The sequence below is a fragment of the Bos grunniens genome, chromosome 24, assembly GCF_055505025.1.
Source record: "Bos grunniens cultivar Pamir isolate PY7600 chromosome 24, Bosgru_T2T1.0, whole genome shotgun sequence".
Lineage (NCBI taxonomy): Eukaryota > Metazoa > Chordata > Mammalia > Artiodactyla > Bovidae > Bos > Bos grunniens.
In genome coordinates this window covers 25190644-25208767 of record NC_141188.1, presented here as the reverse complement: position 1 = coordinate 25208767, position 18124 = coordinate 25190644, and the positions used below count along the sequence as shown (strand labels likewise).

The window sequence follows — 18124 nt, the reverse complement described above, 5'->3', positions numbered from 1 at the left end:
AATAACACCTCCTTCTTTCTTTTCCTTTCTCTCTCTCTCTTTTGGCCTAGAGGAGAGCTTGTGGAAAGGAGTGCCCCCACTAAGGGATTATATTTCCCAGTCTGTCTCAGAGCGTCCTGTCTCCATTTCCCATGCATTGAGGGCTCAGTCACCCTCCGGCCGTTTCCCACCAGTTTTGACTCTTTTCTAGATACAGCACAGAGAAACTCCTGACAGCTGACAGACTCCCCATTGAGCCCTACCTTTTCATGTAGGAAAAGGGGGAGAAAATGAGGAAAACTTGTCTTGAGAGCCTGCAGATTTTCATACCCAAGGAATGTGTTGACCACATGGATCTTAAACCAGACGAGCAAGGTTTGTTCAGCCCTTCAACTTGCCAGTGTGCAGCCCAGTCTATTCCATGCTTGGAAGCAAAAATTCAAAACCAGATTTTCTAGATGTTTCTACCAGTCATCTGCTCAAATAGCAGTGGAGTTGTTCATGCACAGCCCTTTACATATTATACTTTTCATTATGGCATAATTTATCTGTAGGAGACATTGATTTTCACAATGAATTCCTTATCTTCAAAATTTCTTGGCCTTTATATGGAAGTATAGCTACTTCATTGTAATTATTATAGGCAAGGCCATGACTGAGTTGTTAGGATTACAGAGTAGACTTTGGTCTTCTCATATGATTTCCCAGTAATACAGAGATGATGCATTTTGTGTTTATCTTCCGTTTGTACCAGCTGACTAGGATATTCCATAGTTTGTTCTTCTGTCGGTTCTCTATACCTGATAGCAGGTGTAGTTAGTGCTTAAAATCTGAATGTCAAGGTAGTTAGCAGAACTCTCAAAACTTTTCCTGCAGATCATTTCCTAGGGAGAATTTGATTCCTTTTGAGCCTAATTTCTACTGCCCATAGTTGAGTGACTCTAGGAGAAAAACATCTGGCCTAATTTATATTCAGGCATAATTCAATAATGCTAAATCACAACTTATGGGAAAAATCTAACTGCGACTTCATAAAAGCACTAATTTAGAGTTGGTTAATAGGTAACTCTTATTTGTATTTCTTTCAAAGGGATAGATATTTTGATCATATTGGAACTAATAATTTTTCTTCATTCTGACATCTAAAGGTGGCATTGTGGTATAATGAGCTTGCAGCCTGGTTGTATGCAAAACTCAGCTGGTAAAATCAGGACTGAGGAAGGCTAAAAAGCAAATAGGGACTATCTGATTTCATAAAGAATCTTTTGTTGGCGAAGGTAAGTTTTAATGTTCCATTGCCGCCTTAAAGAGACTCAGCCTGTACCTCATATCAACAAATATGGGCTGATTGAAACCAGTTCTGTTTGCTTTGTGCCCTGATAAATATGGCCTTCATTCCTCTGGCACTTAGTTTAAGAAACAGGACCAGAAAGGAGGGTTGGATGGAAAACTGGAAAACTTGGCTAATTTTAAGGTAGGTAATACATCAAGTAGAATCTTAAAGTAATTGCCCCAAGAATGTATTTAGTGTAAATTGTGTTGCAGATATTTTAATTATATCTTAATTACTTGAGTACAGTAAATCTGGTGGGAGATCTTTGACTTGGCTTTTAGTATAAATAGTTACGGTAGATTTTTATGCATGCTTTCCTTTACAGACAGGAAAACACATATCACAGAAACCTGTGGTCTATAGAAGGCCTGTAGGTTATATCACTAAAATATTGGTGTACCTGATTCATATTTTTAAATGTTGGCCCTGTTTCTGAAGCCTGGGATTCAGAAATTCTTTTAACTATTATTCATCAGAGTTGAGTTCTGGGTAAAGACTTATTGTGGGAATTATTTATAGCTTTGCCTGGAGAGTTCCTAATTTTATACAATTGTTTAATCTTTTAACTATTGTCTCTGGATGATCAAAGTGCATGCCTGACAAAGGACTAACTCTGAATTTCTGAGTTTTATTTGGTTAAGAATTGGGGTTACCAATGAAAAAGAAGTAAGTTTTCATAATAGGTATTCTGCTACTGAGAGTCTTCCCAGGTGGCTCAGTGGTAAAGAATCCTCCTGCCAATGCAATAGATACAGAAGACATGAGTTTGATCCCTGGGTCAGGAAATCCCCTGGAGGAGGAAATGGCAACCCCACTCCAGTATTCTTGCCTGGAGAAACCCATGGACAGAGGAGCCTGATGGGCTATAGTCCAGGAGGTCACAGAGAATCAGATCCAACATAGTGACTAAACAACAAAACTTCAGTATCTGCAGAAATAGAATGTTCCCCATTAAAATCAAGGTAGAGAAGAGTTTTTCTCAAAAGAAGAGAGTAATATGTTCACAAAACAAGAAGTCTAATACATCAACTCTTCCTTACCATTTATTTATCTTGTTTTCATTCATTAGGTATAAGTTTTTCCATGTGCCAGGTAATTGGATATAAAGCAATGACCAAAAAAGAAACAAAATACCATGATGACCATAATTACTTCCACGGACTCTGATTTATAATATCATCACTGGAATAGGATAGGGAAGGGTCATTTCTATGTAGACTAAACTAGCATTTTGAATGAAGATAAAAAAAGACATAGGTTAGTCTCCTTTGTAAGTCATTTCTAAATGAATTTGATGCTTCCCACCCTCCCCTCCTCAGCAATAGTAAACCAAAGGATAAGTGTCTCTAGAGATGATGATGGCATGTTTTATTGTATTTCATTTTGGTGTGTGTGTGTGTTCAGTAAATATTTGTTAAATCAATTAATTATTGAGGAGATGGTGCTGTTGTTTAGCTCCAGTCAGGAGAAGAGTTACTATTAACTGTGACAAAGCAAGCATCATTGTTTTTGTCATTCTTCAACATTTAAGAGGTCAGAATCAAATAATCCCATATAACAAAGTCATTTTCTACAATTATCTCAAGATATATTCTGCAACTAATTCCTTCTGGCAGCTGCATCTGGATGCTGTGTCATTTCAAGCTAGTCTGTAAGGATAACACTGAAGAATTCTGACTCAGATTGAATGATGAATAATGTTTGCTTTGGAAAAAATTCAATATACCTGCATTTTATTTTCTCTACTGTGCTTTACAGTAGAGGGTATATAAATGTGTCTGCTGTTGTTTGAATATTCATTTTTATTTTGTTTTGAAATTGATTTTAAATTAAATATTATATAATTTATATTATATATGTATCCATTATATGTTTTATGATATAAAGATTATCTTAATATACAATTTAAAGATTATGAAAGTAATTTGTGCTTCTAAATACAAAAATATTTTAAGAATATGAAATTTCCTCCTTCAGCTTTTGCTTTTCTGCCACTGTCTAGGGTAACAATTGTTAGATGTTTGAATATTTTTATCTGGTGTGAATGTGTGTGTGGGGGGGTTGTGGGTGTATTTGTATGTACACCACATGTACTTGTATATATGCCTCTTCTATATGTATTATTTTTAAGCTTGTTTATATTTTTTACTCATCACTTTCTAGTGGATATCCTTCCATATCAGTACATGTTTTCCTTCCAATGTCTCTGTATTATTTTGTGGGATGTATGTGCCTTCATTTATTTAACCTTCTCTCTCTTAGATTGTATTTTTTAAAAAATAGTTTTAGAATGATGTTTTATTGAATGTGCAGGATGAGCTGAGGATTTCTGTATGATAAATACCTAGTGATAGACTGAAAGTGAAAGTCGTTCAGTCGTGTCGGACTCTTGGTTAGCCTTTCCCTTGTCCAGGGGATCTTCCTGAGCCAGGGATCAAACTCAGGTCTCCCGCATTGCAGGTAGATTCTTTACCAGCTGAGCCACAAGGGAAGCCCAAGAATACTGGAGTAGGTAGTCTATCCCTTCTCCAGTGGATCTTCCCGACCCAGGAATCGAACTGGGGTCTCCTGCATTACAGGTGGATTCTTTACCAATTGAGCTATCAGGGAAGTCCAGAATGATAGAAAGATTTGAAAAATGGGACCACTTTCTTTTTACATTTTCGTAGTACTGTTCAATTACCCTCCAACTAAATTTGGACTTTTTGCTACAAGGTATCATGTGGTGGTGGTGAAACACTTGTAGTTCAGGAGCATGAGTTTGAATCTCCCCTCTGCTTGTTACTTGGGACTAGCCTGGAATAAGTGATTTAATTTATCTGTATCTCAGTTTTCTCATGTACAGAAAAATAATACCTACCTTGATTGGTGACTATGAAAACGAAATATTTTAATGTAAGTCAGGTTCTTATAAAAGTGTCTCGTGTATTTTTATTAAAAATTCTTCCCAGTATTATGTAAGTACTATCTGCTATTGTTAACATGAGCACCTTGTAAGGATTCCCAAGATAAGGAAACTTTGAGTCTCAGCTGATTACTCCTTCATAATGTTATGCTGAAGAGAACACTGACCTTGACCAGAGACTTCCATATGGACTGGTGTTTATTCTCCTACATGTGGACAAAAATACAAATTAAGCTTCTTAATTTTCATATTATCTTATTCTACTGCTGCAAGTCTGCTTTTCAGAGTTGTCACATCTATCTGTAGTGCATGCATGCTAAGTCACTTCAGTCATGTACGACTCTTTCGAACCCCATAGGCTATTGCCCTCCAGGCTCTGTCCATGGGATTCTCCAGGCAAGAATACTGGAGTGGGTTGCCATGCCCTTCTCCAGGGGATCTTCCCAAGTTAGGGACTGAACCCACATCACTTATGCCTCCTGCATTGGCAGGCAGGCTCCATACTGCTAGCGCCACCTGGAAAGTCCTTCTACCTTTAGTAGTAAAGTATAAATAAACTCCAAGTTGTCATTAGGGTATATACTCTTTAACTTAATCATATTAGATCTTGGGAATACTGTCTACCTAATTAGTCTCAAGTATTATATTTTTGAGCTTCCCTAGTGGCTCAGACAGTAGAAAAATCTGCCTACAGTGTAGGAGACTTGGGTTCAGTCCCTGGGTCTGAAAGATCCCCTGGAGAAGGGCATGGCTGCCACTCCAGTATTTTTGCCAAGAGACTTCCATGGACAGAGGAGCCTAGTGGGCTACAGTCCATGGGGTCACAAAAAGTAAGACACAACTGAGCGACTAAGCACACACACACACACATTATATTTTTATGTTATGCTTAGATTTTGTGAGAGATTCAGCAATATGAACTTACGTATGTTATGTGTTTGCTTTTGTGAAACTCTCATTGAGGACCCTGCCTGTTACCACCCAGTGCCTCTGTATGAATTTCACTTGACATGATCCTCTTAGTTTAGGGATAGGAAACTTGATCTTCTCTGACAAACCAATGTTTCTTTCCTGAAGCTAATAGGACTTAACTGGTCGTTTGTCTCTACATTTTAGCTGCCTTAGAATTAGTACCGTATTCTAGGTCAGAATCACAGCAGCTTGATCACAGGGCATGAAGTTTTGAAATATTCCCTGTATTTTCTTCTTTAAATTAGTGCCTATTTCTAAAAAGAACATATAATAAAGTAATAGAGAGGTTATATCCTATGTTTTAGATGAGATAAGAAATGATAAAATATGAGCTTGACAAACAAGACACTGAGAAAAATCTGCAGATATGATCACGGGTGCTGCTCATAACCATGGGGAAAGCCGCAGAGAGCAGGGGGGTAATTTTCCAAGAGCTGAAGCACTTCATGACTGCGGGACTTTGGGAGAGTCAAATGAACACGCCTGCATTTTAGTTGCCTCACCTCTCGTAAGATGAGGCTGTTACTACTTCCCATGATGATAAAGTGGTGGTTGTGAGGATCAAGTAAGCTTGTGTTTATGTTAGAACAGAATTTGGTGCAGGGTAGCTATTGGGTATTTTCTATTGTTATTATTATAAAAAAAGAACAAGAAAAACTTGTTGAAATTACAGACTGTAGGGCTTTATCTCAACTCTCAGTAAAATTCTACAGAGCATTATTAAACAGAAATGGAAGTAGTGATCCCTGGAAGGCATTATGGATTCTCTAAGTTAATTCATGTCAAACTAAATTAATTTATTTTTGATAGGATTATTAGACATACAGCAGGAGGATGCGCCTGGTGGAGCGAAATTTCAGCCAGTCATTTGACGTATTCTCTTGTGGGACTCTTTTAAAACTGATGGGCAAATATGAACTGGGCGATAGTATAATTAAATGATTTTTTAGCAGATTGAGCTTCTATAGACAAATTATACTGATTGGCTCATCAGTATCATTTTGAAAGGAGATCCCAGTAGCAACCACATGGTTTGTGGCTTTGTTTTTCCTTGCATTATTCTCCTGTCAGGAATAACTTGGAGGAATCCGTCAAATCATGCTTGTCACATGTGTGGATATCACAAAATAAAAAGGGAAACTGAACAGTTGGACAAGGGAATAATGATTCCAAAAGAAGTTTGGAAGCTTGGACGAACCACCTGCACCTAAAAAGATGAAATTTAACTCAGATAAATATTTCTCCAATTTGTGGATAAAGCAAAATTTACCTGTTACCTTAAATAATCAGATATTAGAGGATAATAGGATTTCAGAGCCTGCAAAAATGGATTGAAACAAACACTAGTGCATAAAGATACGTTTCTGTCTGGCGAGTTTGGAAAATATACCACAGAATTACGCATGTGGTTTCAGAAGCAAATGTTGAACGATCTGGAAGTTTTCGTTGATTGACAGTGTGAGGACTGCTGAAAAAGAGCAAGTGTTCTGTTAGATTGTATTAATGTAATTATATGAGCTAGAGAAATGGAAGTAATAGGTTTACTATACAGATTATGTTTCAGTCAAACTACATTTGGAATATTTATCAATGGTATTTAACTAATTTGCTTTAATTAGGATAGTTCTTAAAGATGTGAATTACAGATGACATTAGCAAATTCAAGAATATTCAAGGAAGGATGATTTGGGAGGTAGTCTGCAAGCTATTTCGGAGAGGCAATGGCACCCCACTCCAGTACTCTTGCCTGGAAAATCCCATGGATGGAGGAGCCTGGAAGGCTGCAGTCCATGGGGTTGCTAAGGGTCTGACACGACTGAGCAACTTGACTTTCATTTTTCACTTCCATGCATTGGAGAAGGAAATGGCAACCCACTCCAGTGTTCTTGCCTGGAGAATCCCAGGGACAGCAGAGCCTGGTGGGCTGCCGTCTATGGGGTCGCACAGAGTCGGACACGACTGAAGTGACTTAGCAGCTGCAAGCTATTTTATGTGAGGATGGATGTAAGAAACCAAGGATCCATTAGCCTGAAAATAAAAGGCTGGGACTTTCCTGGTGACTCAGTGGCAAAGCATGCACCTGCCAACTCGGGAGACCTGGGCTCGATCTCTGGGTCAGGAAGATCCCCTGGAGAAGGAAATGGGAACCCACTCCAGTGTTCTTGCCTGGGAAGTTCCATGGAGAGGGGAGCCTGGTGGGCTACAGTCTATGGGGTTGCAAAAGAATTGGACACAACTTAGTGACTGAACAACCAAAGGGAGGCTGGGCCCCTAATAGTGTTTTCAAACAGGTGGCATTATATCATGTGAATAAATTATTGGATCCCATTTTAGAAATTCATGTAACACAATTACCTTACTTTAGGCTTCCGTGGTAGCCAGGTGGTTGTAATTGAATATTAAATATTTGTCACATTCAAAGGCAAAAACCAGGGCTACATAGCAGAAGTAATAGGAAAGCATAATTTTTGCTTGGTACACAGAAGAAACATTGTAATAATCAGTAGGTTCTGAATAGGCCATCTGCACATTTCTGTGGTATAAGAGTATTTCTTCTTCATTAAAGAGATGTCTGACTTTTTAAGACAGGTTTCATATGTATCTTCATTTAAATAATGATTAATGTTTTTCTTTTACATTTTTTGGAACATTGTGGAAATTCCAGGTCTGTCACTAGTGTTTTCTTTCTATGTGTCAAAGGAATGTCAACTGTTTGTCAAGCTTAGAAAATTACTGAGGTAGAGCAAGCTTGCCAAAATCCCCCAGGAAATTAGAAGTCATCTCTCAGTTGCATAGAATTTTACCTGCAGATTTAGGTAGTGGTCACTGTCTGAACTGTTCCAGGCTTCAGAAAACTGTCTCTGTACTCTGAGCCCTGCTCAGGTTTTAGGAGGCTGAGCCACCAAAATAATTTTACTGTAAGAATTTCCTTCTGATGGACATTCTATAGATCGTAATTGCAAGAAAGTTCATCTTTAAGTATATGTTGTTGGAAGTAAGTTGCCGCTTCTGGTATTCTCTATTTTTGCTTGATTTGTAACACAAACACAACTGGATAATTCGTCCCCACAGGGTGCTTTTCTTCCTAGATAAGAGAGCAGTGTCTGAAAGAGTGCCTTAGTGGATAATCCCTCTTGTTAAACACCGGGAGGAAGACTTCGGGTTGGTGAAAGCAGATACAGGGTGGTGCAGGTTTACATGTGAATCCACAGGGAATAAAGTTGACCATGATCGGGGATGGGGTTGGTGATATGTGTCTAACCTGATTTGTAGAAACCCTAGTGCAGCTTAGGCAGGAAACTGCAAAGAAAGACTCCACCTAATGTCCATTATTATTATTATTATTATGTTTCTGTAGCTCCCTTCTTTGTGTTGAAAAGATTCATGTTTCTAGGCTGTGCTCAAAGGAGGCATTTTTCCCAGCCAATAGTATTTAGCTAATGTTTACTAACACATGTTGCAGTAGGCAGTCATTTGGCATCCGGAAATAATCAGTGCTTTACACTCAAGCTCCCATTTAGTCCTCACAAAATTTTTCTAAAGGAGAAAATGAAGAAACTGAGTTCAAGGAGGTTAAATATCCAAGATCACTCAGCCAGTGAGTAGCAGTTCCTGGTTTATCTGACTTCCTTGTTATGCTATCAAAATTCCTAATGTGCAGCAACTCAAAACTAACTTGGTCTCCATCGAAGCCTGCTTAATGGTGCTCTAATCTGATGCTACAGACGTGAATGAGGATCAAGGTCTTCGATCGCACGAGCCTTGCAGTGTCGCTGGAAGAATATCATTAAACAGATAATGCTAATTAAGGACAGCTGTGACAGGCGCTGCCATGGGAAAGTACAGGTTAAACCGTTATCTGAGAGTTCAAGGAAATATCTGATTTGTTCTGAAGTGGGAGATTGCTGAGAGGGGGATGATGAGCTGGATGGTGCGTATAATGTCTTGACTCCAGGCCCACGGTTTCTATGAGAGCCTTGTGCTCAAGACGAGAAGCAATTTAACTTGGTAGAAGGAGCAGACTTCTCTTGGCTAGACCCATTGACTTCCTACTGCCAGGTCTCAGGGACTCTTCATCTTCTTGGACACCTTTTCTTCTAGGTGAAGTTGGCCTGACTCTCAAAGCTTTTATAACAAAATTTTGCATCTTTTAAGTCACACATTCACAGATACTACTACAGCATGTAATTTCCCCATAAAATGCAGGCAAGTAGAGTAGAAAAATTGTGGGTGTCATCTTTGGGGCTTCCCTGGTGGCTCAGTGGTAAAGAATCCATCTGCCAATGCAGGAGATGCAAGAGTCACAGGTTCGATCCCTGGGTCAGGAAGATCTACTGGAGAAGGAAACAGCAGCCCTCTCCAGTATTCTTGCCTGGGAAATCCCATGCACAAAGAAGCTGGTGGGCTACAGACCATGGGGTTGCAAAGAGTCAGACATGACTTAGCGACTGAACAACAGAGTATTATTTTTTATACCCTTAACTAGTAACCACATATGTTAGAAGTGAAAACCACCTCATTGAGGTATAGATATTGGGCGCTGGGCAAGGTACTATCACTTTTTATGTGATTCATTTTCTTATCTGAATACTACCAGCCATTCAAATTCATGTCTCATCAAAATGACATGGACCTTTGAGGTTTCTCAAGAAGAGTGGAAATAGGGAATATTAAATACATGAAGGCAGGAGGAGAAGGGAAAGACGGAGGATGAGATGGTTGGGTGGCATCGCCAACTTGATGGACATGACCTTGAGTAAGCTCCGGGAGTTGGTGATGGACACAGAAGCCTGGCATGCTGCAGTCCATGGGGTCACAAAGCATGGGACATGACTGAGTGACTGAACTGAAATATATGAATCCAGGAGTCTGTTGTAATACAAGTAAAACCTCTGGAGACTTAGCAGGGATGAGGTGTCTAATATATATTTGCTGCTTTTATTGTATTTAAACATTGTCATCATCAATATTATCATGTGTGCAAGTCCTGTCCTACAAAGTAGCTTTATGACCTTGGACTAATTACCTCACCTTAGTGCATTTCAGAGGAAGTTAATCCTGTCTCTCCTACGCATTTCACTGAGGTGTCAGGGTCAAATTTTATATATATATATATATATCTATCTCATATATAAGCAAATGAAATAATATATGTTGTAAGCAAACACTCTTTGATTGTAGAGAGCTATATAATGGTTTATTGTTATAACCTCTGATTCATTTACTGAATACATAAGACCTTAAATAGCTAAACGTTTTAATGAACTGTCAATATGATTTAAGGGAAAATAGTTTGAGAAAGATTTAAACCTGTATCATCACTGTGACTGTATTAATAAATTGTAGAAGTCATTTATTGCACAGTTAAATAAATAAGCTCAGAAATTTTTTTTCAGGGCCTGAAGGACCAAATCTTTTACCTTTAGATGAACATTGGTCTAATATGTTTATCTTCAGTTCAGTTCAGTTGCTCAGTCATATCCGACTCTTTGGGACCCCATGGACTGCAGCACGCCAGGCTTCGCTGTCTATCACCAACTCCTGAAGCTTGCTCAAACTCATGTCCATTGAGTCAGTGATGCCATCCAGCTATCTCATTCTCTGTCGTCCCCTTCTCCTTTTGCCTTCAATCTTTGCCAGCATTAGGGTCTTTTCGAATGAGTCAGTTTATCTTAGGGTACTGGAAATGACTTTTCTGGGTAAGCTTTAAAATGTTTGATGTATGGTATTCCTGGACCATACGTGCTGAAAGAATGAACCTAAAACAGAAATCATTCTTAGCATGGCCTGTGTCCTCAGTGATTCAGCAAATATCCCTTTCCTTTTCTTTCTATATTGCTATCTTTTTTTGCAGATTTTTTTTTCTCTTCATATGGGGCATGTAGAAATCTGGGGAAGAGCAGTCTGAGATAGACTCTTGTCTGTCGTGTCTCAAAGTTGCATAAATGTACATGTCTTTGAGATAAGCTCTGATGTAGTTGGGCTTCCCAGGTGGCACTAGTGGTAAAGAACCTGTCTGCCAATGCAGGAGATATAAGAAATGTGGGTTTGATCCCTGGGTCAGGAAGATTCTCTGGAGGAGGCTATGGCAACCCACTCCAGTAGACAAGAGTGGCGGGCTGCAGTCCATGGGATCGCAAACAGTCAACCACAAGTGAAGTGACTTAGCATGCATGCATACAGGCTGATATAAATTAGTCACATTGGTAAGGGAGCTGACATCCAGTGGGTTGTTGACCAGTTCTGCACATCTGTTCATGCCCTCTGGAAAATGCAAGGGAATCCATTGTAAGGGAGGCCATTGAGAGTATGTGTGTTTTGTGTCCTTGGAACACATGGAAAGTCTACTTTGGTTTGAGCAGTGCTGAGTCTGCAGCCTGTTGGGAGTAGCAATGCAGGAGACAGAAGATAGTTGAAAATTGAAAGGACTTTAGTACATGAGAAGGAAGTATGAGAGGCGTAAGATCCAACTCTTAGGGAGACAGAGTCAAGTGGAATCACAAATGTAGCTCTAACACGGGAGAGCAATTTGTTTTAGAAAGAAAGAAAGGGCATTTTATGTAAAGATTGAACACTGTGACAGACTCTGATTTGTATAGAAGAGACAGTGATATCTGGCCAAAGGTTTCTAATTACAGCCTTCTCTTGGCAGCCTTCTCTCAGCTAATAATTCTAGCTACAGATTTTCTTTGGGAAATGGCAGTTTTAGGGGCTTGTTTTTGAGGAAATAAATTATAAAACAGCTTCATTTTCAGCAAGAAAATTTTTGAAAGGGACTAGAAAAGATCATTTTTTAGCCAAAGTAAATAATGTAGGAAAAAGAAAACAGAACTATTGGAAAGGAGACACAATTCATAGTTTTTGTAGAAAATGTGATTTTATACTTCTATGCTATTAGAACTATTAAGAATTCAATTAGCTGTTCATATAGATAATAATTATCACAGTTCAGTGGCTTTTGTGTGTAGCAGTAAAATGTGAGAATATTTTATGAAAAAGTATATTCAGAGTTGCAACCCAAAATATAAAGCACTTAATAAAAAGCCTATTACAGTTTATAAAATAAAACTCAAACATGGAACAATGTGTGTACATTTCCTGAAAGTTTAATTAGAATGTCTCATTTAATTCCAATCTAAGTTTCATTTAGAAATGTAAAGAACTGAGCAATGAAAAATTTAGGAAGGAATAATGAGAGCCATGTCCTATCCAGAGAGTGAAGTGTATTGTAATGTCACAGCAATTTAAACAGGGTGGTGCTGGCACAGGAATTGACTGAAAGTCAGGGCAACATAGGGGCTTCCCTGATAGCTCAGTTGGTAAAGAATCTGCCCCCAATACAACACACCCGGTTCGATTCCTGGGTTGGGAAGGTCCCCTGGAGAAGGGATAGTCTACCCAATCCAGTCTTCTTGGGCTTCCCTTGTGGCTCAGCTGATAAAGAATCCGCCTGCAATTGGGGAGAACTGGGTTTGACCTGGATTCCCCTCAGTCTGGCCTGGAGAGAAATTCCATGGACTGTACATCCTTGGGGTCACAAAGAGTCAGACACGACTGAGTGACTTTCACTTCACTTCACAGGGGAACATAGCAGGAACTCTGGGTGAGCCCCAGGGACAGTGGTTTGCAGTTCATTTCAGAGACCCTGAAAATTCCCAGAAGTGCCTTTGGCCATTAGAGGGAGTAAGTGCTGGGGGTTCTGAGCACTCTCATCACTACTTTGCGTGCGAAGTCCCTTCAGTCCTATCTGACTCTATGCGACCCCATGAACTGTAGTTCACCAGGCTCCTCTGTCCATGGGATTTTTCAGGCAAGAATACTGGGATGGGTAGCCATTTCCTTCTCTAGGGGAATCCTCCCTATCTAGGGATCGAACCCAAAGCTCCTGCATTGCAGGCAGATTCCTGACCATCTGTGCCTTTTATATTGGGTTTCCACATTGTTATGTTGTTTTCACATCCAGAAGCGTTTTCATCGCCCTAATTGTAATATATGGCAGAAGATGCCTCACTAACCATAAACCAGAAACTGGCTTATGAAACAAATTGTGTTGGGGAATCTTGACCTATATTAATAATAGGTGGGGGCTTAAGTTAATTCTTCACAAGGCTGCAAACAGATGCATTCTGGATTGATTGAAGGGATTAAAAATAAAAGCATAGAATACAAGAAATATTTGTAGATAATTACCTACTCTCTGGATAAAAGGAATGTCTAAGCATAAGAGCAGGTAAAGCCACAATGGAAAAGTCACATAAGTAGTTATGTGAAAATAGAATACTTTATGTGTCTTCATAAATATCCAAAAATAAGTAACATAAAGAATACAAATCTGTTATTAACATGCCCAATAATGAATATTATTTTAATCTATAAATAGCTTTTTACACATTAGTAAGAAAGAGATATCCCATATGGTATTCATTTGAAAAAAAACTTTGTTCTCCTTAGTATTTACAAAAGTATAATTAGAGTAACAATGAATTACAACTTATTTGACCCACCAAGTTGGCAAATATTGTGAAAAAGATAATATTTAATCCTGGCAAAGTTGTGGAGAGAGGCAGGTTCAGTTCTGCTTGGTGAGAGTATAAATTGTTAAAATATTTTTCAAACAGTTGGCAGTGTATCAAGAGACATGACCAAGCTCATATCCTTTGACTCAATAATATTCTAAGAACATTACATTCAGTGTATTCTTTGGGAAATTATTTTTGGTTGTAAACTTACTAGTGCATTTTGTTTTCTATAATACAGGTATGAATTTGCATTTTTCCATTTTTTTCAATCAGAAAACAAAACTTTTAAAATTATCATTATCCATGGTGAACTCTAAAATTGGAATCTCTATATTTTGTCATAATTGTATTGTTGTTGCCCAAGACAGTTTGAACCTGTTTTGATTATCTGAAATATTTATTGGCCCTCTTACTAATCTTATTATGATACATAATCTTAAAAATTGTATAGAATCCCACTCTCTTCACTGCTCTATTGCATCCTTGACCCCTGTTTCTAAGGGGTAGGTACAAGGTGGAAAACGATTGGAAGAATATGTTAAATTCAGATTAAGTGTTACATAACAGGAAGACATTTTCAAATGCTAGTTGTATTTGAATATGTCAAGAAAGGTAATCTAGGAAGAATAATTTTTCAGGACTTAGGAAACACTGCATAGCCAAGACATTGATTCCTGGCATGTGTGGGTGCTTCCTCAGTCTAACATTGGGGGCTGTAGTTTCCCTCTGACTGTGGCTTCTTCCCTCTGTTGTGTTTGAGTATGGCTGCCTGCTAGTCTGATTCATGTCTCTGCCATGTGTCATGTTATTTCAGTGCTATCCATGTTATTGTTCCATGAAAGTAATTTCTATCTTGTTCTCTGAATGCTCCCACAGCTAGTTCAGTGAAGCCTGTTCACACCCAGGACCCTCTCCTGCTCCGTCCCCTTTCTCTGGCTTGCAGGAACTGAGGGTGGCTTCTGGTGTTCTGGGTTGCTTCAGCATTTCCTTCCTGCCTCTCATCCACTTCGCGATGTAATTCTTCGCACTTTTACTTCCTTTGTAGAGTAGGATGTGATGTCATAGAGAAGGGGACAGGGCTATCCAAATTCTCTCAATTGCTGGGAGGAGCTGCCAAGGTGTGCTGAGGGGCCTGTACTCAGGAAGAGAAACAGGGAGTCCTCCACAGTGAGTAACCCCACTTTCGAGTGTACCCAACTTTCCATGAAAACCTTACCCGGTACGCTGGAGTTTCCTCTTCCGCCCTTTCTGGATTTAATCAGTTTGCCTTTTGGACATGCCCAGTTCAGCTCAATATGCCTCCTTTCTCCCCTTTTTTCTCTGCCCGCTCTCTTTTCTGCCATCCCGTGTCTCTCCCTTCCAGTTTCCCTCTTCCTTGCTTGCTTACTCATGTATGTGTGTGTTTATTGACCTTCTGCCCATACCTGCTATGAGAGACCATTGTTCCCAGCATTGCCTGTCCTTGGGGGTGATGCCCACCCTGTATCTAGTCCACGTGACCACAGCATCGCCTTTCAGTAACTCATGAGTATGAACTGTTCTACAATACTGACGGTTCTTTTTATTTCAAAAATTCTGTTGGCTTTTTTGTTTTCATGTCTGTATCTTTCCTGCCTTTCTTTGTAACCTAATCTTTCCCCCTTTTCAGCTCTTTCATGCAGTTTCCTTCTTGCCTTTTTTAAACCAATATTTTTACACTTTTGTCCTCTTCCCTGTACAGCTGTGCCTATGTTTCTCCCCCCCCCCACCTTTGATAGTCTTCAGTCCATCCCTCCCAATAGTCTCCTCTCTGGAGACAGTTTTCCTTCTTTCCTGTTGACATACTTGTTGCTACGCTCTTTCCAGTGTAGCATGTTTTCGATGTTCTTTAAAGAATTGCCATCTGCAACTAAGGGACTGACCAGACTGGGAAAACTGGGGACATTTTCTGGGAAATAGAGGCGAGAACAGAAAAGTGGCCTTAATGGTGAGGAAGGGCAGGCTGTGGATAATTCACTAGATAACCACAAGGAACAGAGCCCCAAGGAGCAGAAGCCTTGCCAGTGACCTCTTTGAAATTTAGCCATTGATAGTAGAAGAGATCACAGAGCTCTTTTGAATGTATTTGGAAGCCTTTTCAATTTAAAATTTGCCTAAAAACTTCTCAATTAATTCTCAATTATTATGATAATTCTGATCTGATAATCATAGTAGTCATAAATTAGGACTCTAGAATCATAAAGTTGCATGGGGCCATGACTTGTGCACAGACTCCTGTACAGAAAATTTAAGTATTGGGTTGGCCAAAAGGTTCATTTGGGTTTTTCCATAAGATGTTCTAGAAAAACGCAAATGAACTTTTTGGCTAATGCAATAGGTGTCATCTACCCTTGGAAGAAGTCGTTGTGAGGATACGTGCAGACTTGTTTTCTTGTACTGGATGTGGTCCTCACAGCCCTTGTTCGTGAGTCGTGTGGGGACCATTGCTTACTGCTTTCACTACGTGTAGTTCAGTCCCGGGGTAAATAAAGAGCCTTGATTGCTAGGACTGGTGGTCTAATGCCCGTGGAAGTAATTAACTGTGTCCCATGTTATTTCCCATACTTTGTTCAAAATATCCCCTCCGCTCAAAAATAAGTAGGACAGATGGGGAGAGAAGGAAAATAGGACTCAGTTCATAAAGCTGAGATGGGCTGAACCGGAAGAGGAAGGGGGTTTACTTGAAATGAATTGGAAAAGGCAAATGAAAGGAAACTGAGCTGAACTGGAAGACACACTGTAATGGGATACTTGGGTTTCTGTGTGCTTTCTCTCCATTTGGGCCACGAAGGGTTTTTGTTGTTTTTTAATACAGAAGAAGTTGATCACACTATGAATCCAGTGAGGTTATTTCTGACTAGTGCTTTGTTCTCTGCTGTTGATGGTATTCAGGCTCATGTTTCCAAGCTTTTAGAAATTTAGGAAACATTTTAACAGCCTGAACACATGACTTTAACAATAAAATGTTAGCAATTTTAAATAAAGGAAATTATATGCATTTACTAACTCGGTGTTTTCAGGTTTCACATTACTTTTTTTGTGGTGTATGCCTTTGTGACATTTTTGCAGAATGGCCCCTGTATGTTGCAGAAATTGCCATAAATGTCCAGGAAAAAATTATATCCTATCACTTGCACACCTGACATGTATCACGTAACCTGATTTTGGCATAATAGCCCCTTCCCCTTTAAAATTTGCATGATTCACACACATTTGCATCTTGTATGTTTCTATGCAGTAATCTAGAAGTCTTATGTCTGTCTTTATTTTTTAGGCACTAGAAAAACATCCCAACTCACCAATGACAGCAAAGCAGATATTGGAAGTCATTCAGAAAGAAGGGTTAAAAGAAACAAGGTCAGTATTCGTATTTACATTTTCTGTTTTCTTTGATTAACAGTTGCTACTGATTGCAAAGCAACAGATGTATGTAGCTTTTGATGATGTAGTTGATTGTGAATTAAGTAGCTACCTGCAGATTCTTTGGTGACTGCCAAATATTTGAGTGACCCAAGATTTCCTTGGAACTACTTGTTCACTTAATAAATTAGACTGATAGAGAATGTACTTCATTAACAAGGAGCAGCACTGTGTGAATTTGCCTATAATTGGAGTTACTCATCTCTCTCGTAAGAGAAGACTTTTGTTTCTGAAAGTGACTACTGAAAGAGAAACGTTTTACAGTCTTCACAGATAGACTCCAGGATGTAAGATGAGCTCACTCTGAGAAAATTCAAATTGCCAGTGAACGTGGTTGAAAATTTAGTCCTCTTATATTTAGAATTACTCTACTTGGATAAATTATTGAGTCTTTTTTAAAAAAAAAAACAGTTTTATTGAGATAGTCATATATCATAACATTTGCCCTTTGAAAATGTACAATTTGTTCGTTTTCAGAACATTCCCCCAAACTGTGCAATCATTACCGCTGTTTAATTTTAGAACATTTTCACCACCCTAAGTGAACCCCATACCCATTAGCAATCACTCCCAATTCCCTATTCTCCCCAGCCCCTGGCAATCACTCATGTACTACAGTCTGTGGATTTGCCTATCCTGGACATTTTGTATAATTGGAATTATACACTCTATAGCCTTTTGTGGCTGGCTTCATTTAGCATCATGTTTTCAGGGTCCACCCATATGGTACCATGAATCAGTATTTCATTTCTTTTTGTTGCCAAATAATATTTTATTGAATGGATGTCAACTACATTTTCTTTATCTGTGGTTATCCTTTATTTTTGTTTAGTTATGAATTTTACAGTGTTGGCTTTATCCAGTAGTTTAGGGCCATATAAATGATATTACTCAAAGAGAAGAAAGCAATTTGTTATAAGGTAAAATAACCATAGAGCTATCATATGTGTATCTACTCATTCATGTTACATAAACTAA

The 18124-nt window shown here is 38.9% G+C and overlaps 1 protein-coding gene across 4 annotated transcripts in view; it reads left to right on the top strand.

Annotated features, from left to right (window-relative positions):
- The window catches only part of ASXL3 (ASXL transcriptional regulator 3), a 196997-nt gene that overhangs the window by 16709 nt on the left and 162164 nt on the right, over nt 1-18124 (top strand). For 2 of the 4 annotated variants that reach the window (XM_086372262.1, XM_086372265.1), the window contains exon 2: nt 17001-17083. In XM_086372262.1, the coding sequence (XP_086228388.1) occupies nt 17001-17083 (83 nt within the window). Of the gene's footprint in view, nt 1-14753; nt 14876-16372; nt 16466-17000; nt 17084-18124 lie in introns of those variants that run through there. The other 2 variants (XM_086372263.1, XM_086372264.1) reach the window with 2 other exon arrangements.